Below are 24,427 nucleotides of genomic sequence, written 5' to 3' on the forward strand. Positions count from 1 at the left end.
AAGTTGTAAATCAAGTAACATGGGAATAAGATCACGCGAACTTTTTCGAGTAATCGCATGTGTTAAATATATTTGATATTGATATTATCAATAGAAGAATAAATAATTTTTTCCTTCAAAACAGACGATGATGTGATGGCCTCCTAATGAACAACCATTCATTGTTATGGTGAAGGATTCGAGGAGTGATAAATACGTTTTCACCTCAAATGATTCATTTTTAATTATAAACATTGAATTTCGATCGAGATTTCGATTAGTTGAAGAGATGAAGAAAATAATAAATTTCTTGTTTTAACTTTCTGGATAGAATATATTTATATGATATTGATTTATGATATTTCGTTCGTATACTATAGATACAATACATCCCAGCTGCCACACCACGTTTTTACATGGAGAATCGATGGACGTTTGAAATACGTTGTGTGCTTTTTGGGGTGGTGTTCAAAAAAACCTGCAAATTATGTTTAACCGAAGCTTTCAAAAATTAGTTTTGAGTCATTTAATTTTTAATTCAGCTTGAAAAGAAATAAGATACTCTGAAATTTGACAACTGGGAAAATAAGGACTTATATTTGGAGACATTTATAAGGCATTGTTCACTGGAACAATTTTGTTCGAGTTAAGAGGGCATTCTAAAACGATCGGGTTAAAAAAATTGGAAATTTTTCCTTAGGACAGAAATGAAAACCTGCCGTATACTTTTTCTTAAAAAATGTGTGGATGTCTTTCCGGTGATTTTGAATGATCTTTGTAAACAACTGAAGATAAATTTTCTGAATCTTTGATGAAGGCTTGGGGATATGAGAAGTTTTTTTTCGCGTTGGGGCAATGCAACATGCTCCATCCCATTAACCTGAAACGCTTTCTCGTGTCTCCACTCCATTTTTCTTTCTACCAATAAAAAGGAAATTTCACTTTTGTCCCTTGGACAATGGAGCAAGCCTTGATTATCCCTTATGAAAATTTTGCTTCCGTTGCGGAGCGAGGCCTCTGGGACAAAAACTAACTTAATACAATTTTCTGTTTACAGATAAGGAATCTTTAACAATCGTTGTATGTTTGAATATGATTTGGTCTCAAATACTTGCAACTTTATTTCTATGGATGGTTCATTTTGAAGATTTGGTGGCTGCCATCTCTTGTGGCAAAATGAGAAAGGTATCGATAAGAAATTATTTTATTGGGATCGGGTCCGGTTTGAAGGGTCGCTGGTTGAATTCTTAACCAGTTTCCATTTTACTATTCACACTAAACACCCCTGTTTCAGTGCCCCGGTAGAACTTTTTCCCTCAGTGGGGATGAAAATTTCTATCAAAATGCCAATGAGGATAGAAAATCTATTGTTTCCAGCTCGAAAATTCCAGTGGGGATGGTTTTGGAGTGCAATTTTTTACATTCAGTTTTCAGTGGGGATAAAGTCATAGAGCAACTTCGCAGTGGGGTTGAAATTGTATGATATTTTTTCCACCGGGACGATTTTTTGGCCTATTTTTCCACCGGGGTGGGGGGTCCACCGGGTCTGTGACACAGGGGTGTCAATAAAAACTGGTAACGAACTTGTCCCCAACTGGTTAAGAATTCAACCAGCGACCCCTTAAACCAGACCTGATTTCTTTATTGCTCTTTTAGGCATTTAATGAACAGGAACCAGGAACTATTTTTGCATTTTTCCAAAAGTGAATGATTAATAAGCATCTTCAAATGAGTTCTTGAGCTTGATCAACTGAACAATTCATTGCTAATTTCAAACGTTTTCAGATTCCAGAGAATAATCATGGCGTTGAACCAATGGTACTAGTTGATCACGGTAAGATTTAATGTAGAGTGTGAATGGTGAAAAGAAATGCGGAAAGAAATTTTGGCGGGGATTTAATTTGGCGGATAATTTCAATAACCAAGTCTTGTAATAGAAGTCATTGGAAATTTGCTGGACAATGCTTCGTTTTCTTCATTTTACCGTCGATGGCAAGAAAAATATTCTTATATAGCCGAAAATTATAAATAATCTGGCAGATGGCTAAACAACTAAAATTTTGGCAGTTGAAGGATAATTTTTGCCAAAAAACGCTAACAAATACTAAATGTGATAAGGACTGAAATAGCAGACATTAGGGAATGAATAAAATAACTTAAATTTAACGGGGGATTTAATTTGGCGTTTGATGGAAAAAAATAATTTTGGCGGGAACTTAATTTTATTTCCTCAAAAATTGCTTTCCAAAAAGATTATCAAACTCCCGCAATAGTCCAGTGGAATTTCATCAAAAATAGGCTCAAAAAAAGGCTAGAAAAAAAATTATAAAAGGTTTCTATATACCGTTGGAAAGACAATTTTATCAGCTTTCGAATGCGAATCCTCTTGTTCTGTATTGACTGTTCTGGGTTTGTTCGATTGTGCTATTTGAATTTTGTGAGATTATTTAGCTTACCTACAATCAGAATTCTTCGTTTGAAGTTTTCTTAATTTGTACATAGATTTTCAAAAATTCAAAAGTTCAGTAGGTTCCTTTGGGACGAGATGTAGTTTTTACCAATGATTTATCCGCGCAGCCTTTATCCATAGAGGTATAAAGAAAGACAGGAGATGGATTTGTCGGTAATTGGTCGTTCAAGTCTTTTGATTTCTTTTATGTAATAAATCAAAAGAAATTCTAGGCTCGCCCGATGAAATACGACTTTTTAGTAGAACTAAAGTTTGCTCTGAACATTCTTACAATCAGCATCGAAGATTTCTAGCCTTCTAATATACGAGAATAAAATAAAATTTAGCTCCACGAAATAAGTTTGCGTTCAATTTTGTCATCCATTAAATTTTGTTTTGAAAAGATATTTTCTCCAGCCAGAAAGTAAAAAGTTCTTTATAAGCACACACAATTTCAAACCCAATTTGTAGACAAAAAGTCGCTGGAAAATTTTGGAGGAAAGTATTAAGCAATAGAGATCACCTTGAAGAAAATGTTGATCGAAAAATCTTGTCATTTGATGAAGGATTGCAAAGTTTACAGGCCCTTTTTTAATCCAAATATTTTCTTACACCAATGTCAGAAACAATGAATCTCGTCTCATCTTATTTCCAACATATAAGTTAGCCAATAAGATTTCACCTATCAACAAAAGAGCTCATTAAAAATGCACGATATATGAGATTATGAGCATGCATACGTCGTAATTTTTTTAATCATAGGGCGAGCATGGTTACAATAGCATACTTCTCCTGTTTCTTTATACCTCCATGCTTTATCGAAAAGTGAAGCAAGTTTTGGTAGGATTTTCTACCAAAGAAATCACGTGACAATAACAAGCAATTTCATTGGTTTGAGAGATGCGAAATAGCGTTTGCCGCGGCCTAATATTTTTGATCTCGCGCTCCGAAAACAATTAAAATAGTAGATCCTATCCATCGGCACGAAATTTAAAAATTTTTGCTTCACTTCTTTTTTCTGGAGAAAGCTTAAGGGCTCTGACCATAGTGAATTTTTGATGATTGTCGTGTTTAAAATGTGTTTTCTGACTGATGTAACCAACAAAACTATGGCATGTTATACATTTTATGTTAGATAAACTATTCCTGAATCTGAAAATGCAAAAATTGCATTGAAAAAATTTGATGAAGAAGAAAATAAAACATTTGCGAAAACAAACTTTTCAACTTTGAGGAGCTTTTTTTAGGCGAAGAAAAAAGGTTTTGTGACTTTCCACCAATTTTTCATCCCAATTTTTCGTACAAAAAGAGTCATAATTTTTGAAACATCAATTTAGAAAACTTTTCCGAAAATTTTTAAATAGTTCAATCTGTTGCAAACAATTTAAAAGAAATTCGAAAAAAGGGTTAATTACCTATAATTTTTGTAATCAAATTGCTAATTACTCTTGATAGAATAAATTCAGAAACAACTTATAAAGACATTTTTTTGTTAAAAGTGTCAAGGAACTCAAAACAAAAGTTTTATTTTCAAATCTCGTAACCGATCTTTTGACTATGATCAGAGCCCTTAAAGTTGCCTATCTAGCCCTTCGGGCTTCATGGATCTGTGGTTTTTACAAGCTCTTATTTGATTTGGTTGGTCGTTAACCAGTAATAAAACAATTTTGTTACTTTTTCGAAAGAACGCATCATTTTTATTACTTTAAATGACAAATTACTAAGTATCTTATAAAAACTCCATCTCATCTGGTTACTTTTGAGTGAGAACTTTTTTGCTACTGCAGTTGCACAACAGCTGCAACAGTGAGATTTTCCCTTTCTTGATGAAAACTACAACAAAGCTACAAACCCGCTCATGCATCTCATGTGAGGAGCACAGATCTGTTAGTAGATGCCGACAGCTTAAAGCTAACCTGATAACAGCTGGTCTGGACTTTATTACGTGCACGGTAAACCTCTAAAGACACTTAAAAATTAAACATCTGAGGAAATAGTCCTCTCACGGAAAATTCTACAACAAGAATCTTGTTGTGCGCCGGAAAGTCAAAAACTAAATTTTCCTGATATGGCGCCCTATTTTAAAATGCAACTTTAACACAACCCAACTTTGTTGTCATTCCCAGTCCTTTTAGACGAGCGTGATCCTTACGATTTTGAGGTAGCAAATTGGTCAGATTGTTTAAAAACCCATTCCTTTAGAGCTTCAGTGTGGTGGGCAGAAAACAAACACAATCTGATCTCAGATTACCTAAAGCTGAATTTACTCTTTTTCTAGAAGAAGTAATCGAACTAAAGACCAAGAGAGTGATACCCGTTTTATCACCTGAATGGAGTTTCCAAGTGAAATTTAACATCAGTGCAAATCACACAACAACTGATGATTACTGTAGTATCGTGCATGTTGCTCACAACTCACAGCTATATGGTAAAAGAACGCCAGCATTATTTTACCAAAGAGTGAACAAAGAATTACTGGTCGATTCAGCTGTAAATGGTAATAATAAGTATCGAAATAGATATGGTATTATGCTGAACACAGAATACAATGTAGAGATTCGGCAGCGTTACAAAAGTGGAGGTGTTTACAAATATTCCATCTTTCTCAATGGAGATGAAGTCCATTCAACCGATAATACACAAGCTCAACAATTTTATGATGTTACGGTTTATATTTCTAACCCCTGGGTATTTCCATGTATTGGGGTTGTATCAGAACTTAAAATGACCAACTTTTTGTAACTGAACCACACCATGTGTCGTTGAGCACTTCCAGAAAATACAGAAAAAAAATTCCAGAAAATATTGTGGAGGATATATTGGATTTCTCGTCCGGGGGATAGTGAAAAATCTGCAAAATTTGCCTTGGTTTGGGACAAACTTGCTCTGATTAGGGGTGATTTTGAATGTTTGGGGGGTCAACTAATGCGTGTCCGGGGTTGAGATCTTATTTTTTCCAGGGGTCAAAATTCACAATGTCCGGAGCTAAATTTCCAAAAAAAGTTATACCCTCCACCCCCATATTCAATTTTTTTTCTGGAAGAGCCCATTTCAAAGTGAAAAGATTCGCACTTAAACATTCGAAAAATTCCCATTTTGGAACAAAATTCGAACCGAGGACATAAGTATATCGTTATTATTCTTGTTTGTTTTTACATATACAGTGGAGTTTCTTTTACTCAAACCTCTAAAACTCGAATGTCTCATTAACTCGAACAACTTTTAAGGTCCCTTCAGCTAACCATGCCTTATAAACCATACAGTACTACATAACTTGGAATTTCCTTAACTCGAACAGATTTGCGTTCCCTATGCATGTGTTTGAATAGACGATATCGGCTTTCCGAATTCTCCCCGAATGATTACCCATGATGCATTGCGCAAAAAAATTCACGGACAATATTGACTTACTGAATTTCTTTGCGCAATGCATCATGGGTAATCATTCGGGGAGAATTTCGTTAAGCCGATATCGTCTATTATGGAGACTCCATTGCATTTACTTTTCTTTTTGGCTTCTTTTACTTCAAATTTAGAGTCTCCTAACAAGGAGCAAGAGTAAGAAAGTTTGTAAACGTATAGGTTTTTAGTCTATAGTTTCAGTGAACACTTTTTTACAAAAAAAAAAAATCTTCTCGCACGTTCTAATATAATATTGTTTGTAAAAAATATATTGCATTAGATAATTTAAAATCTAAAAAATAATCTAAAAAGAAAGGTTTTAAATAAGAACTTCCACGGAACTTTTGAGCTAAAAAACATAACCATATATACTTAATACTAACGGAAAGATAACCCTGATATGCCACAGCTTGAGTAGGCTGCATGCATCCCCAAATTAGTTTTGATATATCTTTGAAAGAACCAACCAATCAGAAACCAGCAATCGCAAAATCGAACATTGGCAGTCGAAAAGATAACTATCAAAACTTATCAGAGGGGATGTGTGCAGCTTACAGCTTGAGCGAGCTTGATTTGACTGTCCCTTGCAGAAAATAAGAATCTTTGTGCGGAGTTTGTTTTGGTCGTAAAAACACTTGTAAAAACTTCACAATGTGTCCGGGAAAAACGGAACAGATTTTAAACAAGGTATTCTGAAAAAAAGGGGAACAGTCATTAAAATCCATATAAATACTGAGGATTTCAAAACCCTCTTATAGAATAGGGTTTGGATAGAAACTGGCGATATAAAAATAATATACGCACATCCGCACACAGGGTTAAAATTTTGTAAATACACTTTAAAAGCATGCCCCCGGTACACTTAGTGGTTTGAACCAAATTCAGAAAAAGTAATTTTCGTTCTTTACAATAAAAAAATTCTCTACAAAAAAAGCAACAAAAATTCCATATAAACTACGTCTGCAAAAATCTTTTTTTTTGGTTAATTACATTTTTTTATACAGTAACGAATGCGACGGATTCGTGTCAAATGTCTTCTCTAATTTTTTTCAAGCGAACGATTAATAATCATAGAACGAACAATATTCTGAATTTTTAAATTCAGAATATTTTGTGATGAACAATTTATCTACGACATTTTTTTTCAAAAAATAATAAGAATATCTTAAAATATTACAGTCAAAATTATTTACATGTTGAGCATAAAACAGCGGTAAGTATCACATTGTTAATTCTATTTGAAAAGTTAGTGACTGAGAAAAATATCAAAGTGTCTATTACTCGGTTAGTTGATTATTTCTCATTGTCCATAAAATCGTTGACCAGTAATTCATCAACCATTCCGTACTTAAATTTGAGAATCCACCCATTAATCAACAAACAGAACGAACTATATTTGTCTTTAAACCCTCTTGTCCAAGATGCTTGATTCTTACACATCAGCTGTTTCTTAATTGTACCAGTATTCAAGTAATATGCAAAAGCTATTTGGATCTTTTTACACCCTTTACATTGCAAATGTTCAAGATTTCCTTAACATCGACAACGTAAGATGATCAGTGATTTCCATCAAACCTCAATGACGGTCAATCGAACTCAATGACGGTCAATCGAACTCAACGGTCACTTGGCATCGGTTCATTGATTGGTATTTGATGTAAAACCTCGTCCAATAACTGAAGAGCTCTATGTAAATGCACCTCGATCCAGCATGGCGTTTGTTTAATTGATTGTCTAGGATAATCGGGTCCCCACCCTTTAATGAAGCTTAACCGTAAGAGACAAAGACGACGCAAATCGTCCACCCCGATTGAAGCCGATGAGTGACTCATGCTATACGCTGGTCCGGCACCACCCGCTACCGCAGCCACTTGGGCGGCAGCCGCAGCCTGGGCTGCTTGAGCTTGTTGTTTCATTTGGTCGTAACACATACGTAAATCAAATACCTTGATGTAAGCCTGAGGGTAGATCTTGTGGACGGCATCACCCGGAGAACGCCCGGCTTGTCGGTCAAGATAATAGCTTTGTACGAAAACACTTTGTTCGCTTAAACATCTTACCCATATGTCACCTTCTCCTCGACGATCAAGCTGAATACCACGCCCTGGTAACGAAAACGTTAAGTAATACAGTAACACTTTCTTTTTAAGAATAAACCAACCAAATATTTCAGTTGGATATTCTTGTTTACTTAGAACAACATCGAAACCATTTTTCAAAAAATGAAATGCACGCTTTTATAAGAACGAGGCTCAAATTTAACAAGGCGTAAGAACAAAATAAGAACAATCCCAGATTTTTTTATGAGAATAAGTTAATAAAACCACGAGTCCAATTCTGCCCAAACCCTTAGAAAAAATTAAAACAGTCCTAGCCACAGATTTCAAAAATGGCTTGAAGATGCTGATTTTAGGCCACTTTTAAGTCATAATGAAATCAAAGTGAATATTGACTTTTCTGAGATCTTTATTGAGCGAAGTCTTATGTATATAAAGCAGCGCTGATACTGATTTTAGGCCCCTTTTTCTAAGTCAAAAATTGAATTTTGACTTTTCTTAGAGAACGTTACGGTTTCGCGTTGCTCCGGTATGGTTTATTTTACGGATCGAGAGAGTTCATATTTGTATTGGAACGTTTCTGAGCAAGAAAACGGAGCAGTTCCGTTCCGATGAAAATAGTGGAACGAAGCCGTTTCGATCCGTTTTGCTATGTAACGTCTTCTTTTTTGACATCTGAACATGGTCTTAATAAGGAACAGTCTTACCTATATAAAGTAGCGCTTTTTCTGTGGGTTCGGTCCTGTGTACATTTGACAACTGTCCTAAACAGAACCGGTTACCGCCTTTGCCAGAAGCATCCACATATCCATCTACAATAACGGAGTTGAATCTCTTGGGAACTTTGAAAACTTCGCCAACGTGTTGGTCTAGCTCGTAGTAAGCTATCGATGTCCAGTAATCCGGTGCTGAATAAAAGGTGAAGAATTATTTGTGAATTATGATATCATCTTTTAAAGTACCCTTACCACTGACCTTTATATATCCCTGGACCAAGTTACTCAATCCGGACAACCAAAAATCTTTGATCGGAGTTTTTTTTGAACTTGGTTTCCTGATGGTAGCACTACTCATAGCGGTGAAAATGTATCGAGTACGCTAGATCTACTTTTCCTCGAATACTTTTGATGATGTAGCGCCGTTAGACGTTAATTCTTAACATTGCAATGGCTTCTTCTCGGGTGCCAATTCCAAAAAAAAACAATCAAAGAAGGCGGATATAACTTGGTCCAGGGATATATAAAGGTCAGTGACCCTTAAGTAGGGTTTTGATTACCAGATCACGATATATTTAGGTTCAAAGTTTTGCTGACTCAGCAAAAATCATTGACCTGAAACCCAAAATACATCGTGATTTATCCATCGAAATCCTGAAAACTATACCATGTTACAAAGTTCATTTTCTGAGCGTATTAGAAGATTATAAATGTTTCTGAGCAGCTTACAACGTCACTAGGGAATGTGGCAGATTTCAAAATACTGGTACCATTTTACGGGCCTCTAATCTTTTTGATGAAATTCATTTGTTTATTTTTTTTGATTTTTTTTTTTTAATATCTTTGTTTGTACTGAGAATTGACGTCTTCAGAAAATGCCCCAGTAAAGACTCCAGTCCAAAGCTTTACAATTCGAGGCTTCGAGGTGGTCCTAGGACCCATAAGGGACCTCTGTGCAAAATTTCTCACGCTATCTTTTCATGGAAAACAGCTAATTCTATCAGATGACAACTGCAGCAAAGCAGTGTATCAAAGAAGTTTCATAGCAGCTTGATAGGGCTTAAATAGAAATGGAGTTTGGGTTCTCAAAGAAAATGTTTTATGTATTTATTTACATTTTTCTTGTTTTTACCACCGAAATTAGAACTAGTCATCAACTCTATCTAATTATCAACCCACAACCTTTTTAAGTAAACTGTACTCACTTTTTTCTACCGCCAGAGCTTTGGTAACCCCCTTTTAGTACACTGCACTTTAAAGTCAAATTTAGCTTGACAAATACTCCACCCCACAGGCTATGGGTCTACACTGAGTCGGTTCCCTCACCCTGAGTGAGACTCAAAACTCATCTAACAGTTATCAGACCGACAATTAGCAAAATGGAAAAAATCGTGGGGCCATATTATGTTTACCCTTACACATTCATTTCGACCGGTCAATATTTGCGATGAGACATGAATAAACAAATGATCAATTTTCAGCTTTTAAGATGGTAATATATTTCCTTTACAAAAAATAAAACAAGATGTTATAATGTTTCCATGAAATACTAAATTAATGATGGTTACAATGTATTTACATTAGATAAAGGCGCTGAAGATTTTTTATTTGACCTTTCTCGAGATAGTATATCTAAGTTCCCGTTGGCTGAAGTTGAAAATGGTGCCGACCCGATGATGTTGTTATTATGCTCATATTTTCAATCTTCATGACAAGAAGAATATGATAGTGTTGATGCATGGATTCAAAGATTTGAGTTCTTTCAAATCCTGGCCCACTGAACCAGACACCGTCCTGTTAATCAATTATTTCTCCTACAATTTGATGTATTGCACCAGGGAGTATTATGATGACATTCCAGAAGCTAGATCTAAAAAGCTTTTTTCTCGAGAAAGGTCTTGTTGCTACCTAACAGGTGTTATATAAGGCAACATATTATTATTTGTTGGTATAGATTGATGCGTGAAGGATATATTGCCAAAGGACATTGCTCGCATAGATTGATGTGTAAACGTGATATTGATAAACAACTGATGATAATGTTCTCCTTCTTGGCTTTGCTTCGAATTTATCGTTTCTAGAAGGAGTTTATCATTATATCCACATTCGATACATTCATAGTTTGATTGGTTATTTGTGCCGTCTTGGGCATCACATTGATGTTTTTCGTTAATCCCTGGTTCACTATTGAATAAAAGGGGGACTGCGTCTAGCACATGTTGCTCGTCACGATCGAGACTGATGTCTCTTTGTAGGTGTACAACGCTCTCCCTTTCTTGCACGTCAAGATATGCAACATTCTCAGGGATTTCTTGCGCGCCTTGGTATGACACGTCTCTGTAGGCCCCTTCTTGCCTGTCTTGGTATTCCACGTCTCCGTAGGCCTCTTCTTGCCTGTCTTGGTATTCCACGTCTACGTAGGCCCCTTCTTGCGCGTCTTGGTATGACACGTCTCTGTAGGTCTCTTCTTGCGCGTCTTGGTATTCCAGGTCTACGGAGGCCCCTTCTTGTGCGTCTTGGTATTCCACGTCTCCGTAGGTCTCTTCTTGCGCGTCTTGGTATGACAAGTCTACGTAGGTCTCTTCTTGCCTGTCTTGGTATTCCACGTCTACGTAGGCCCCTTCTTGCGCGTCTTGGTATGACACGTCTCCGTAGGTCTCTTCTTTCGCGTCTTGGTATGACACGTCTCCGTAGGTCTCTTCTTGCGCGTCTTGGTATGACACGTCCCCGTAGGCCTCTTCTTGCGCGTCTTGGTATGACACGTCTCCGTAGGTCTCTTCTTGCGCGTCTTGGTATGACACGTCCCCGTAGGCCTCTTCTTGCGCGTCTTGGTATGACACGTCTCCGTAGGTCTCTTCTTGCGCGTCTTGGTATGACACGTCCCCGTAGGCCTCTTCTTGCGCGCCTTGGTATGACACGTCTACGTAGGTCTCTTCTTGCGCGTCTTGGTATGACACGTCTACGTAGGTCTCTTCTTGCGCGTCTTGGTATGGCACGTCTCCGTAGGTCTCTTCTTGCGCGTCTTGGTATGACACGTCCCCGTAGGCCTCTTCTTGCGCGCCTTGGTATGACACGTCTACGTAGGCCTCTTCTTGCGCGCCTTGGTATAACACGTCTACGTAGGTCTCTTCTTGCGCGTCTTGGTATGACACGTCTACGTAGGTCTCTTCTTGCGCGTCTTGGTATGACACGTCTACGTAGGTCTCTTCTTGCGCGTCTTGGTATGACACGTCTACGTAGGTCTCTTCTTGCGCGTCTTGGTATGACACGTCTACGTAGGTCTCTTCTTGCGCGTCTTGGTATGACACGTCTCCGTAGGTCTCTTCTTGCGCGTCTTGGTATGCCACGTCTACGTAGGCCTCTTCTTGCGCGCCTTGGTATAACACGTCTACGTAGGTCTCTTCTTGCGCGTCTTGGTATGACACGTCTACGTAGGTCTCTTCTTGCGCGTCTTGGTATGACACGTCTCCGTAGGTCTCTTCTTGCGCGTCTTGGTATGACACGTCCCCGTAGGCCTCTTCTTGCGCGCCTTGGTATGACACGTCTACGTAGGCCTCTTCTTGCGCGCCTTGGTATAACACGTCTACGTAGGTCTCTTCTTGCGCGTCTTGGTATGACACGTCTCCGTAGGTCTCTTCTTGCGCGTCTTGGTATGACACGTCCCCGTAGGCCTCTTCTTGCGCGCCTTGGTATGACACGTCTACGTAGGCCTCTTCTTGCGCGTCTTGGTATGACACGTCTACGTAGGCCTCTTCCTGCGCATCTTGATATGCCACGTTTTCGCTGGCCCCTTCTTGCGTAATTTGATATACCAAGTTCTCGAAAACCTCTCTTTGCGCGCCTTGGTATGGAAAGTTCTCATATAGACCTTGAGCGTATTCAACGCTTTCGTAGGCCCCTTCTTGCGCGTCTTGGTATTCCAGGTTCTCGTAAAACCCACCTTGTGCGGCTTCGTATACAATATTATTGAAGATTTCCTGCAAATCTTGGTATGCCACGTTTTCGTTGGCCCGTTCTTGCTCGTCTTGGTATACAAAGTCATCGTAGGCTCCTTCTTGTACGCCTTGATCATCAATATCTTCATAAAGTTCTACCACGACTTGATATACACCGGAATAGTATTCCAGCGCAGCCATCGCGTCTTGTTGCATATCGCTTGCATCTGTTCCGCTTACAATATTCCTGAGGTGACTGACCAACTGGATAAGATACTGAGCGAGTTCTATCACGTTTTCCGAATAACTTTTACCGCCAATGAAACCTCTCTCATACTCTGGGACTGGGTCGTATACCTGCTCAAGCATCGATTGGACGTACATTTCTGGCGATCTACTGGTCGTATTTAATTCGTAATAACATGTATCGATTGATTCAGACGCCCTACAAACAAATAAAATACATAGAACGACTTTTGAATTTTTTTCAGAATATGAAGCTAAAAGGGAGTCCAGTTACCTAATTGGAAACCTCAAAACCTAACGGCTGATAAATGTTGTTAAAAGGATGGGTAAGTAAGGCTCCAGCCACACTTTGAGGCGACTCAAAAACTCCTTTTTTCTATCTGAAGGTAGGTAGGGCACCTGGCTCCTCACTTTCTCCGTCGATTCACTTATCCCTAGCCCTTCTCTATATAAGAGAGATGTTGTCTGGAGAGGAATCGAAATAGCCTGTCGAGGATCGAATAACTGAATGCTCTACAAATAAACCACAGTTGCTTTTGAAAATTATGTAAAAAAATGAGAAATTAGAAATGTTTTAACTGATGGAATTAAATAAAAAAAAACGTACCATTGGTAATTTTCTTCGTCATTCTCTCCAAGAAGTTCTGCTTCCATGATGGTGAAGAAATAAACCCAATATAATTAAAAAATTCTTTGAAAACTTCACAAAAAATAACCACGAAGAAACACGTCTGTATTCACTGAAGACCAAATCCAAATGAGATTTCAGTTGCAACATTATTAATTGACGTCAAATATTTTTTCTTTTACTCTGACGTCACACACTTAGCTTGTGAGCCAGGTGGTTCATTTTTCTCGGTATTTTCCTCATATTTTTTTTAGGAGAAATATTCTTTAATAGTAATTAGATATTAAATTAAAACGTTACAATATATAAATTGCTTAAAATACGTAGAGCTAGGAAATTCAAAGTTAAATAAAGAAAAAAAATTGAAATCACGACAAAAACAAAACTGAAAACTGAATCGAAAAACTGTCGAAATAGCACAACCTAGCGGGTCATGCCAAACTCAAAAGCATAAACAAAAGCAATGGTCAATACGGTGAAAAAGTTAAGTACTAAAATCTATGAAAAGCTAACATTTCAAAATATCATTATTTAATAAATCAATCTCATCAAACCTAAGGTTTGGTTTTAGTGTTCGTGTGCCGCGAATACATGTTACGACTAATCTCGTTAAAGCAAACGAAATTTTTGTTCTGATCCAATTTTTGGTTTGAGACGCGTGAGAATCTGTCTTATCAGCTAGTAGATTAGCTAGCGCTCCAAAGAAGTGCTCAGCCTCTACACCCATTCCACCATTCATGGAAAATATCAACGGAGTGAATGATCCATGATCAACTTTGATAATTCGTTCATTGTAGTTTCTCTTTTTTTCCCGTTCGTTTGACGCAAAAGCGCTTTTGAGACTTTGGGCTGTGTATCTCAGAGCATAGGCGTTGAATACCTTTACATCAAAAAATGCTCGTTGTCCACGAACCCAAAAGCCTCCAGCACTGATGTCAGCTCTCGCGTTGTCTGTCGTGATCGCACCTTTGTTTAAGCGTTCGCCAGTGATCGGCTCCAACATTGGTTCGATAGCGACATCATGTGTCACTTGATTCAACATTTGAGCAATTGTATCCCTCAAAGTGTTGTGCCGTTGGTAGATGAACCCTCCTTTGGGGCAGGAAAGTGCATGCTCGACAGAGAACGACTTGCCACATGCACATGTCGATGGTAGGTGCTTCATGTTCCATCTGTATCGGACGGCAATTGCGTCGAAGAACTCTCTTTTTGATAGGTTGAAATTTTCAGATTTCAGGGGTACAGTGGTCAACCAATTGGATGCACCTTTTGCTTGAGCAAGATCGTTCGCTTTCAGCTCTTGACGTGTCATTTCTCTGCGGAGATTTTCGAGGATGATTGTTCTTCCTTCTTTCCGTTTTCTCTTGATCTCAGACTTTGCTGCCCTGTTGTCAACTTCGTACACTGGTTTCTGTTCGATGATGTCTTGGGAGAACTTCATTGTAAGTTCTCTGGAGTTTTGAAATTCTTCCTTCGCCAGAGATGATAAGATGGGTATGGCCAATCCTCCCATACGCACCGGTAGTGACAAGAGTAGTCTTTCTTCGGTGCTGCAGTGATGGTTTTCAGTAATTGAAGGAATGAAATGTTTGTCAATAACTTCATCGAGGGGCTTCAGATATTCCTCAATTCCGGGCATCACACGTAGGTAGTAGGTGAACTTGCTAACATACCCACCAACGAATGCACAGTAGGCGAGGTGTGGTTCTGATCTTGCGATATCACTCAGTGTTTGGAGCTCAGCTTGCCATTTTTCTATCAATTTCTTTACATATTCCTGTTGGCCACCCTCTTGACCAATGAAACCACCAAGATATTTGTGTCCATCAACCGTGATGTTGATTCCTGTGTCTTTGAATAGCACCTTTGCTTCTTCGAGCTTCTCCTCCTTCACTATCAAATACGACTTGGAAGCTTTTGGGTTGTAACCTAGGAGAGGTCCTAAGTCATTGACGTCATCCCACCACTTCTTCAGGGCTTGAAGCTTCCCAGTACCAGCGAGGTCGTCAGCATATGCAGCATTTTTAACTCCTTGTGTCAGCAAATCTTCTTGGAGGATCTCAAGCAGTGGCATCAATCCAATTGCATATGCTGGCATTGCTGTAGGGTCACCTTGTGTGGTACCTTCTTGCGATGCAATCTCCTTTCCTCCCATTAGGAAAAGTCTTGATGGGCGGTGGTAGCAGTTGTGAATATATTGAGCCATAGCTGGACACAATATTTTGATGTTGTGGAGCAGTGATCTTCTGTTAATGCTGTTGAAAGCATTCGCTGCATCCACTAGTATCACTCCGTCTGTCTCATCTTCTTGGAATAGTTGGTTGATTGCGTGAACTGCCGCTTCACAGCCAGCCTGCTGTCCAGCGCACACTTGAACACTACCAGTTGCTTTAAGGATATCTGGCTTGATGGTGTTGATCAGAACTTTGCCGAAGATACGTCTCATCACTTCTCCAATTCCAATTGGTCGTACCCCTGGGTTTTTGTCTAGAGGTATCAATCTGCAAGCAAGTACAGCTTCAATTGATCGTCTTTTAATATCAACTTCTTGTCGGCATAAGATTTTCAGCATGCGTGCCATTGCTTCCCTCAAATCAGAGCTGTATTTGCCATAGTTCTTGGAGGCAAGGATACGTCTCCATTGGTCAGCATCTTGCCCTGATGGTCCAGCAGCACCCTTCGTCTTAATGGCTGCCTCTCGAATCATTGTCCCATCAATAGACTCAAAGATGATTGGGTCAACTGGAACTACTTCTTTCTTCGAGATGATACGATCGTCGGTGTGTTCGTTTGCATTTGGATGAAGCGATTTAAGAGTGTTTATTACATCCCCAGTTGGTTGCAGGACACCACTTGAAGCTGTATCTTCAAGAGTTCTAATTGCCGCGGAGATGTTGCCCTTTAACATGTGCTTCGTGAAGAGTGTGATTGGCTTGTTTTTGTCTTTAGTCTTTAAAGCGTCAACTCGAGGAAGACGTTTCTGTATTTCTCTTGTTTCCCTCAACAATTTATCAAAGTCTCCTTCTTTCCAGATGTTCAATCTCCTAGCTAGCGTTTCTGAGTGTTCTCTAGCTTTGGATCGTGCGTGAGTCTTTTGGAGGAGTATTGATGGCATACACATCAGGAGTTTCATTGATGATGCTGAGAAATCATCAGATTGATTGTTCCAGAAGTTGATCAGTCTCGTCATTTCTTCTATGTAGTCTTTCCCTGCTTTTCCAGATGGTACAAGGAATAGATTTTTACGAAAGTACACGATTTCTTCGTACATCGAATCAGCAATTTGACAGAGATCTTGCTTCGACAGCTTGCCCCAGACAGGGACTTCTTCTTGTTCGATTGGAGTATGTGACGTCAGGTTTCGTTCAACATTAATTGACGTAACTTCTGCGGTTGTCACCAATGCAAGAGATTCTTCTCGATTTTTTCGTGCGTGGGCATTTTCATGATTTGTTCGACCAGTTTTAGTAGAAAAGCTTCTTGAGCAATATTGACATTGAAAACCCTTTTCTTGTGCAGATTGCGAATCAGGAATAGCGGTCTTCAGCTCGTTTGTTAGAGTTCCCCTTATCTGCTGCTTGTATGGTTTTAAATGAAGAAATGATTCCCCCTTCTTGATCGTGTTGAAGGTGAACACGAAAAAAAAAAAAAAAAAAAAAAAAAAAAAATCACTTTTTCCTCATATACAATTGCTCAAATGTTGAATCAAGTGACACATGATGTCGCTATCGAACCAATGTTGGAGCCGATCACTGGCGAACGCTTAAACAAAGGTGCGATCACGACAGACAACGCGAGAGCTGACATCAGTGCTGGAGGCTTTTGGGTTCGTGGACAACGAGCATTTTTTGATGTAAAGGTATTCAACGCCTATGCTCTGAGATACACAGCCCAAAGTCTCAAAAGCGCTTTTGCGTCAAACGAACGGGAAAAAAAGAGAAACTACAATGAACGAATTATCAAAGTTGATCATGGATCATTCACTCCGTTGATATTTTCCATGAATGGTGGAATGGGTGTAGAGGCTGAGCACTTCTTTGGAGCGCTAGCTAATCTACTAGCTGATAAGACAGATTCTCACGCGTCTCAAACCAAAAATTGGATCAGAACAAAAATTTCGTTTGCTTTAACGAGATCAGTCGTAACATGTATTCGCGGCACACGAACACTAAAACCAAACCTTAGGTTTGATGAGATTGATTTATTAAATAATGATATTTTGAAATGTTAGCTTTTCATAGATTTTAGTACTTAACTTTTTCACCGTATTGACCATTGCTTTTGTTTATGCTTTTGAGTTTGGCATGACCCGCTAGGTTGTGCTATTTCGACAGTTTTTCGATTCAGTTTTCAGTTTCGTTTTTGTCGTGATTTCAATTTTTTTTCTTTATTTAACTTTGAATTTCCTAGCTCTACGTATTTTAAGCAATTTATATATTGTAACGTTTTAATTTAATATCTAATTACTATTAAAGAATATTTCTCCTAAAAAAGAAAAAAAAAAAAAAAAAAAGATTTCCTCATATAGGAGCCATCTTTAGTTAAAGAATCATGAATAGTGTAGTAGTTCCTTCGATTATTTCAAGAAAAAGCGCGTGAAGTTTTCTCCCTCTACCTTTCTCTGTCTTGCACACAGATCTCTAACTACTTGACTGGATCGGGCGTCTCATATGAAAAGGAAGCTTGTCTAATTTTAGAGCTGACTAGTCCACCATCTTGTTTTTTTTAATTCGAACGTTCGAATGTTTTGAAATCGAACGTTCGAAAATCAAAGGTAAAATCCAAAGCAACATGGCCGACTAGTCGACTTCAAAACGGGAAATCTGTGAGCAGTTAGACTATATCTAGTACGTAAAAGAATATCTGTGTTCTTGTACTAGAACGTTTTGATAGAGTCTCGGTCATTTCTATTTCTTTGACTGTCTCGCAATTTCTTTTATAGGAACATTGGTAAGTTTAGCTTGGATGATTAAGCGTTCAGCAGGCGGTCATTCAGTATGGTTTCTACACTGTGACCTACAATCCCGGTCATAATATTTGAGAAAAAAGGGAAATCCCAACGAAATCTTATAGCCACAAACGATTTGGAAGCACTCTAACTTAGGTTGGAAGGGTAGAATTTCAACTCTGAGTTTTAACATGAGACTTAATAGGATCCAAAAGTTCAAGAATGGTCCAGTAGCGCTCAGAATATAGCCTGGAAGTCTATAAACCCCACCCAAATTGGAATGTTCGATTAAATTTAACAAAAAGCCCAAAAGCGACTTTCTCACCCGAACTTTAAAATGTTAAAAACGAGGAATTAACCAAAATTCTCAATTTATTTTGACCGATATTGTAGTTCAAGAACATTACACCTGGTTTTTTTAAGGAGTTGTAAGTTGTAATCAACACGAAAATTTTCAGTTCGTGTTAAATTCTGGTTGATTCACGTAATCTACTTATTTTCGTGTAATAAGGTAGTAATAAGTCAAGAGTCCGGGACAAAAAAGCTTACGTTGATTGCGATGATGTGATGATTGTGAGCCAGGACGATGATAATTGGATCGATTTGATGGTTCTGGTGGATTCCCTGGAGAAAAATAAAGACAATTATATCACTGGTAGGTAAATCTTTTCGAATTGCATACCAGCAAAGAACCGATTCGATAAATTATTTCTGATACCGAGCTTATATCTTATTCAGTGTTGCAACTAGGTTTTGTGAATATGGACGGAAACCTTAGGATTAGATGGTCATTTGAACCAAAAACCCTCTTACTGGCAAGACGGAAATGATATATTTGTATCTCAGCTGGACGGATATCCGTCTACAGACGGAAAAGTTGCAACACTGCTTATTCTGTTGACCCGCCTCGAATCGCTCAATTTCATCAGGATCACGGTTTTTTACACTGAAAAGAAAAGCTTAGGATAAGTCGTTAACGATTATCTAGATGTAACTGAGCGGACAATAACATCAAAAGCAGGAGTAGAATCTAATACTTACAGAACGAAGGACCAGATGAGAGAGAATTAGCCGGCGATGGTGCGGGGAAGTTCATACCGACACTGCTGACACTCCCACGACCGCTATCGACTGACGGCGTCATTGGGGAAGGCGTAGGAGCACTTGACGGAGGGGCGTTGACAGACCACGATGGATGACTGTTGCCTAGAATAAAAAGACCATACACCTATAAAGTCAAACCTGACGGCACAAAGGGTGTGGGTTCTAGTTTGCCAGGGTGTAATAATGTCATATTTTGTATTTCCGATTGCGTCAATGCAGCGACTTCAAATTATTTGACATCGTTTGATCTTTCTTAACTCGGACGACTCTGACCCATTAAGGCATCTTTTTACGTAACGGTTACATTGACATTGTCCAAAACGTAGACAACGTTAACATTTTGAAATTCCTATCAAGTTTCAAAACAAAAAGGAGCTACTCCTCGGGTAGTAAAAGAGATTGACGTCACCCCAAAAATAAACCAATGGAATGACTTCTTTCAGTTTAGGAACCATACAGCATTGGAGCGTAAAAAGGTACCAAAGTAACAAAAAAAATATAAAACAAGCAACATGCTGAATGGACCTACCTGATGATGAAACTTAGATAGCAATAAGGAGAAAAACAATCATTAAGAAAATATAGCGGTTAGCGAAGTTCCGGTTGCAAAATTGTAAAAGTTTTATTGACAATTGAATCATGCTTGATGGTGGCATTGTTATCAATAATTTTTTTAAGTGAAAAAACAAAGAAATATATGGAAAAAGCCCAATTCAAATCTGCAAAAACGGGGATTTCCGGCATACTTCCGGCATTTTCAGCCGGAAAAACATGATTCTCAAAAATCCGAACGGCCACACTTAGGGCATTGCTGATACACATCTTTGAGCAAAAATCGACAAAAACGATTAATGAAATCTCGACAAAATGGCAACAAACCGGTTTTGACGGCATATTATCGGCATTTTTGGCCGAAATCTTTTTCTTCAAAAATCAGGCTCCGTCACATTTTAGGTATTGCCATTTTGCATCAGTGTGCAAAATTTCATGAAAAAATATAAAGTACAGCTCGAGAAATTCAAGAAAAACCGTTTTTCCGGCGATATTCGGCTGTTCCGGCGATTTTTAGAAAGTCCCGGCATCAAAAATCAGTTTTGACAATTGAACCATACTTGATGGTTGGCATTGATACCATAATGATTTTGCGTGAAAAAACAAAGAAATATCAGGAAAAAGTCCAATGAAAATCTGCAAAAACGGCGATTTCCGGTATATTTCTGGCATTTTCGGCCGGAATTTTTTTTTTTCGAAAATCGGGCTTCGTCACATTTTGGGCATTGCCATTTTGCATCATTGTGCCAAAAATTAGAAAAAACTAATGAGCCAATCCTGAGAAAAGCTGGTAACAGACGGACGAACGGACGAACAGACGAACGGACGAACGGACATCGGTTAATTTATAGGACCTCTACCCCACCGGGGTAGGTCCAATAATGAGGTTTTATTCATAATATGCACCATTGCAATGTTTTCTGACATTACATCACAGACCCAACAGCTGATTGGTTGTAAGTGACGTAAAATCAGTAAATGCGTCCTTTTCAACCAATCAGCTATTGGATCTGTCGGAGACATTGCAATGGCGCATATCATAAATAGGGCTATGCATTGATTTAAAGGGCTTGATATCTTACTCGGTAATCCTTGAGAAGATCCTGATGGAGACGGGGGTATTGTATTCAAAGATTGGTGTTGATGTTGATGTGATGACGTCATTTGTTGATGATGGTGTGGGGGCGGTTGTTGTTGTTGTGAAGGGTGGTGGTTATGTGTTGAAGATGTTGATTGAGACGGCTGTTGAATGTTCTGTTGAACATGTTGAGGCGGTGATTGACTCGTCGAAGCAGGCGTTTGTTGGGAAGGATGGGCGTGAGCATGGGGCGGAGGCGGTTGTATACCGGGCGGTGGTTTAATGTCTACACTGTCAATACTAGCACGAGATCCCATACCTCCTAGAAATGGGTTCGGAGAAAGAAGTTGTAAATTAGAATAATTTGAGAAGTAATTAAAGGTTTTATTTTTACATAAGTGTTCCCGTTTCATTTCATGAAAAAAACCTTTTAACGAAGGATCATAGTTTAAATCAAACATTTTCAGATCTACTCTTGTGTGCTTAATCGTAGGGGCGGGGTAGATTAAACAGGTTATGCATGCAGGGTAGTAATATTGTGTCATAATAAGATGCATTTTTCCTTGACTAGCTAAATAAGGGAGGGTTCATAAAAATTGCAATTTAACACCCCGCACTATTTCACTGGCAGAGCAATTTGGCAAAGATATTCCCCAAGACGATGAATGTGTCCAGGGGGTAGTGAAAAAATCTACAAAGTTTGACTTGCCTGGGGGGGGGGTAATTTGGAGTTCCAGGGGGTCAACAAATTCTTGTCCGGAAGGTTACACCTGCTGTCCGGGGGGTTAAAAGTCCGAATTTCCAAAAAATGTTATATCCTCCACCTCCCCCCATATTCTATTTTTTTCTGGAAAAGCCCAATTAATGAAAAAAGCTATCTTTCCTTACGCTGTTGTGCTATTACAGGTGAATCTGATCGATTCATTGGAGGTGCTTGCTGGCTTTGTGTCGGTGGTCGGGTACTTGATTGCGACGTCATTGAGTTTGACGTAGGGGTCCCTGCACTTGGAGGTGACATGTAACTACTGCCTGCTGAAAGGGGACTCTGATATTTAGTATTAGGAGGTATCCCTGATTGAGACGAGTGTCGATCAGGGCCGGGGGTCCCGTACCCATCAAAGTGGTCGCTAGGACGACGAGCACCGGCAGGTAGCATGCGACTGTTGTCCATAGGGGCCGGGGACGTCATGTTGGAATGTGAAGGATGCGGACTTAGATGTGGTGGTGCTGCATGCATCGGAGGTGGTCCCATACCGTGTGGAGAATGGATACCTTTAAATAAAAATAAATATAAACGGGAGCGTAAGGTAAACACTTTATCAGTCTTTATTTGCTGTAAAGTAGACAGTGATTGACTTTAAAATATGCCTCTTTTGCACTTGTCGGAATAAAACACGGCAAACTAGAGAATAAAGTAACCTTTTTCGAAATTTCCCCTAAATCATCTTTGAAATATTCAACTCGGGCGCTACGGCAACCAGTGAAACCTTTCCGGCTTTATTCCATTTTGAAGGTAATCTTATAAAATAAGCAATGCAATTCAGCTTTACAATTCTAAAAAAGTTTGTTGCAAAACATTAAGCAGTTATTGGACAGAGTCGTCCGCTCATCGCTAAAATATTACTCATTTTCCGGCATAATACCAATTTATAAGCTCATTAATCTGGTTTCTTGGTAGTTTTTTTTTAGTGACGTGACGTCAAAAGGAAGATGCTCAATGTTATCAAATTCTTCAAATCAAATGTCGCTTTGTTTTTATTGGACACATTTTGGCCGATCGATACCATAAAATAGTGGAAATTAAGCCGAATTAAGCCATAAAAAGAAAATCCATTTGTATTAGAAGATTTCGAAGTTACGTCAAAAGTCAAACTTCTAAGAAATTTGACAAACTTATTTGAGAATCGCTCTTAAATCTGTTTAAGTTAAGCAAGTATATTGTTTTAATATTTCAATTTTAAAATACCAGGGCTTGTTGGTCCCATGTGACTTGATGGGTGCATGGAATGGTGTCCTTGCATTGGTCCGCCCGAACCACCCATGTGAGGTGGGGCGTAATCAGGATGCATCGGGTGTTGACCTGAAGGTGATAATGGATCGTGGTGCGGGTGTTTATTGCCACCACTCGGCCCATGTTGATGCATAGAAGACATTCCTTGAATGGGCGCCATTTGTTGAGAACGCCCATCATCGTGAATAGGTGAGCGACTCAACTCTTGTTTTAAGTGTGGCGGATACATTGGGCGGTAATTGGCGAGGTCGGGTGGCATTCCTTGCGGACCTTGAATTGAGGAAATGAGAGAAAAGCATAGTGTTTCGAATCAAACTCCAAGGAAAACCCATCAGGTGACAACTTAAAAACAGCTACAGCAAGCTCTCTCTAATTCGAACCTCATTTATTCAATTTTTTCTGTAATTCGAGTTAAAATATTGTTCTCCTCAGACAGATAGTGAGTGGTGTAAATAACTCTGTGTTATGTTATATAATCTTTATTTAATTCGAAGGTGATTGGTTCGAATCGGAGAGAATTAACTGTAGCTGCAATCATAACTTCCAGAACCCCTAAATCTACGAATTTGCCTTGACCAGTTGCCTAGATCAGTACTGAAGAAGAAAAACTTACTATATTGAAATTTCTTTTCCCAAAGTTCCATTCTGGAGTCTTCAATATTTTTTCAAAGTTCAAGATGTATACATTTTAGAAAGTAGAGTACAATATGTAGAATTAGTCCTATCTTTTTCACCCCCTTTTTGATTAAAATAGATAGAGACAAATTTAAGAAAAGATTTTAATGAAAAAAGAGCTGATAATTATTTTAGAGAGAGTTCATTTTATTATTAAGTGAAAGATAACATTTTATATTATACTTCTCTCCCATTTTGAGATGGAGATTTAATATTCTTAGAGAGTTTTTTTTTTCGATTTATAGTTCGAGGTGAAAGTAACCAACCAGCCTCAAGTATCAATGTTTCAGTAGCTATGATGAAGCCGGCCTGAGGGGCGGATAAGAGAGTCAAGGGTGCCGTTGCCACCATTTTGGCGAGGGCAAACTGTTGTAGAGGGTACTGAGTTTACATCTGGGGGGTATATCCCCGAGTGCATAAGTGTATTTGGTGTTTAAGCCTGTTTAAAACGAAAATTTTTATCCCTTTTGATGTATAAATTTTTACGTCTTTTGCCCCTTTAATATAAAGAAATTCGCGTTCACAACTTAAAAGAGATCACCTAAAATATTTTCTCGGCTAGGGGTCATCTTAAAAAAATGAACTTTATATTCAGGTTTTATAGAACGACACAATGGTCTAAATAAATTTCTACCCCCCCCCCCTTT

The 24,427-nt window shown here is 38.7% G+C and overlaps 3 protein-coding genes across 4 annotated transcripts in view; 1 reads left to right on the forward strand and 2 right to left on the reverse strand.

Moving 5' to 3' along the window:
* The first annotated feature begins 956 nt into the window (after positions 1 to 956).
* Positions 957 to 5,661, forward strand: LOC136811304 (uncharacterized). Its single transcript, XM_067067920.1, has 3 exons — positions 957 to 1,164; positions 1,765 to 1,813; positions 4,707 to 5,661. The coding sequence occupies exons 1-3, from the start codon at positions 1,072 to 1,074 to the stop codon at positions 5,168 to 5,170; spliced, it is 606 nt and encodes a 201-aa protein (XP_066924021.1). The 5' UTR covers positions 957 to 1,071; the 3' UTR covers positions 5,171 to 5,661.
* A 1,149-nt stretch (positions 5,662 to 6,810) lies between these two features.
* LOC136811207 (mothers against decapentaplegic homolog 4-like) overlaps positions 6,811 to 24,427 on the reverse strand; it is a 32,940-nt gene continuing 15,323 nt past the window's right edge. For both annotated transcript variants that reach the window (XM_067067821.1, XM_067067822.1), the window contains 7 exons: positions 23,061 to 23,375; positions 21,983 to 22,366; positions 21,099 to 21,416; positions 19,402 to 19,566; positions 18,910 to 18,984; positions 8,595 to 8,795; positions 6,811 to 7,934 (listed from right to left, as the gene is read on the reverse strand). In XM_067067821.1, the coding sequence (XP_066923922.1) occupies positions 7,447 to 7,934; positions 8,595 to 8,795; positions 18,910 to 18,984; positions 19,402 to 19,566; positions 21,099 to 21,416; positions 21,983 to 22,366; positions 23,061 to 23,375 (1,946 nt within the window). In that variant the 3' untranslated portion in view covers positions 6,811 to 7,446. The remainder of the gene's footprint in view (positions 7,935 to 8,594; positions 8,796 to 18,909; positions 18,985 to 19,401; positions 19,567 to 21,098; positions 21,417 to 21,982; positions 22,367 to 23,060; positions 23,376 to 24,427) is intronic.
* On the reverse strand, positions 10,421 to 13,529 carry LOC136811206 (nestin-like). Its single transcript, XM_067067820.1, has 2 exons — positions 13,392 to 13,529; positions 10,421 to 12,983 (listed from the first exon to the last, which is right to left on the reverse strand). Exons 1-2 carry the CDS (start codon positions 13,436 to 13,438, stop codon positions 10,508 to 10,510), a joined length of 2,523 nt encoding a protein of 840 aa, XP_066923921.1. The 5' UTR covers positions 13,439 to 13,529; the 3' UTR covers positions 10,421 to 10,507.

The sequence above is a fragment of the Clytia hemisphaerica genome, unplaced genomic scaffold (assembly GCF_902728285.1).
Source record: "Clytia hemisphaerica strain Z4C2 unplaced genomic scaffold, Clytia hemisphaerica genome assembly, whole genome shotgun sequence".
Lineage (NCBI taxonomy): Eukaryota > Metazoa > Cnidaria > Hydrozoa > Leptothecata > Clytiidae > Clytia > Clytia hemisphaerica.

What these genes read in the sequence shown, in the direction of transcription:
- LOC136811304 (XM_067067920.1), top strand. Translation starts at nt 1,072, where the DNA reads ATGATTTGGTCTCAAATACTTGCAACTTTATTTCTATGGATGGTTCAT. An exon ending in CTTGTGGCAAAATGAGAAAG is followed by an intron (nt 1,165 to 1,764) that starts GTATCGATAAGA and finishes AAACGTTTTCAG; the next exon opens with ATTCCAGAGAATAATCATGG. An exon ending in AATGGTACTAGTTGATCACG is followed by an intron (nt 1,814 to 4,706) that starts GTAAGATTTAAT and finishes CTCTTTTTCTAG; the next exon opens with AAGAAGTAATCGAACTAAAG.
- LOC136811206 (XM_067067820.1), bottom strand. Translation starts at nt 13,438, where the DNA reads ATGGAAGCAGAACTTCTTGGAGAGAATGACGAAGAAAATTACCAATG. An exon ending in GACGAAGAAAATTACCAATG is followed by an intron (nt 12,984 to 13,391) that starts GTACGTTTTTTT and finishes ATTTGTTTGTAG; the next exon opens with GGCGTCTGAATCAATCGATA.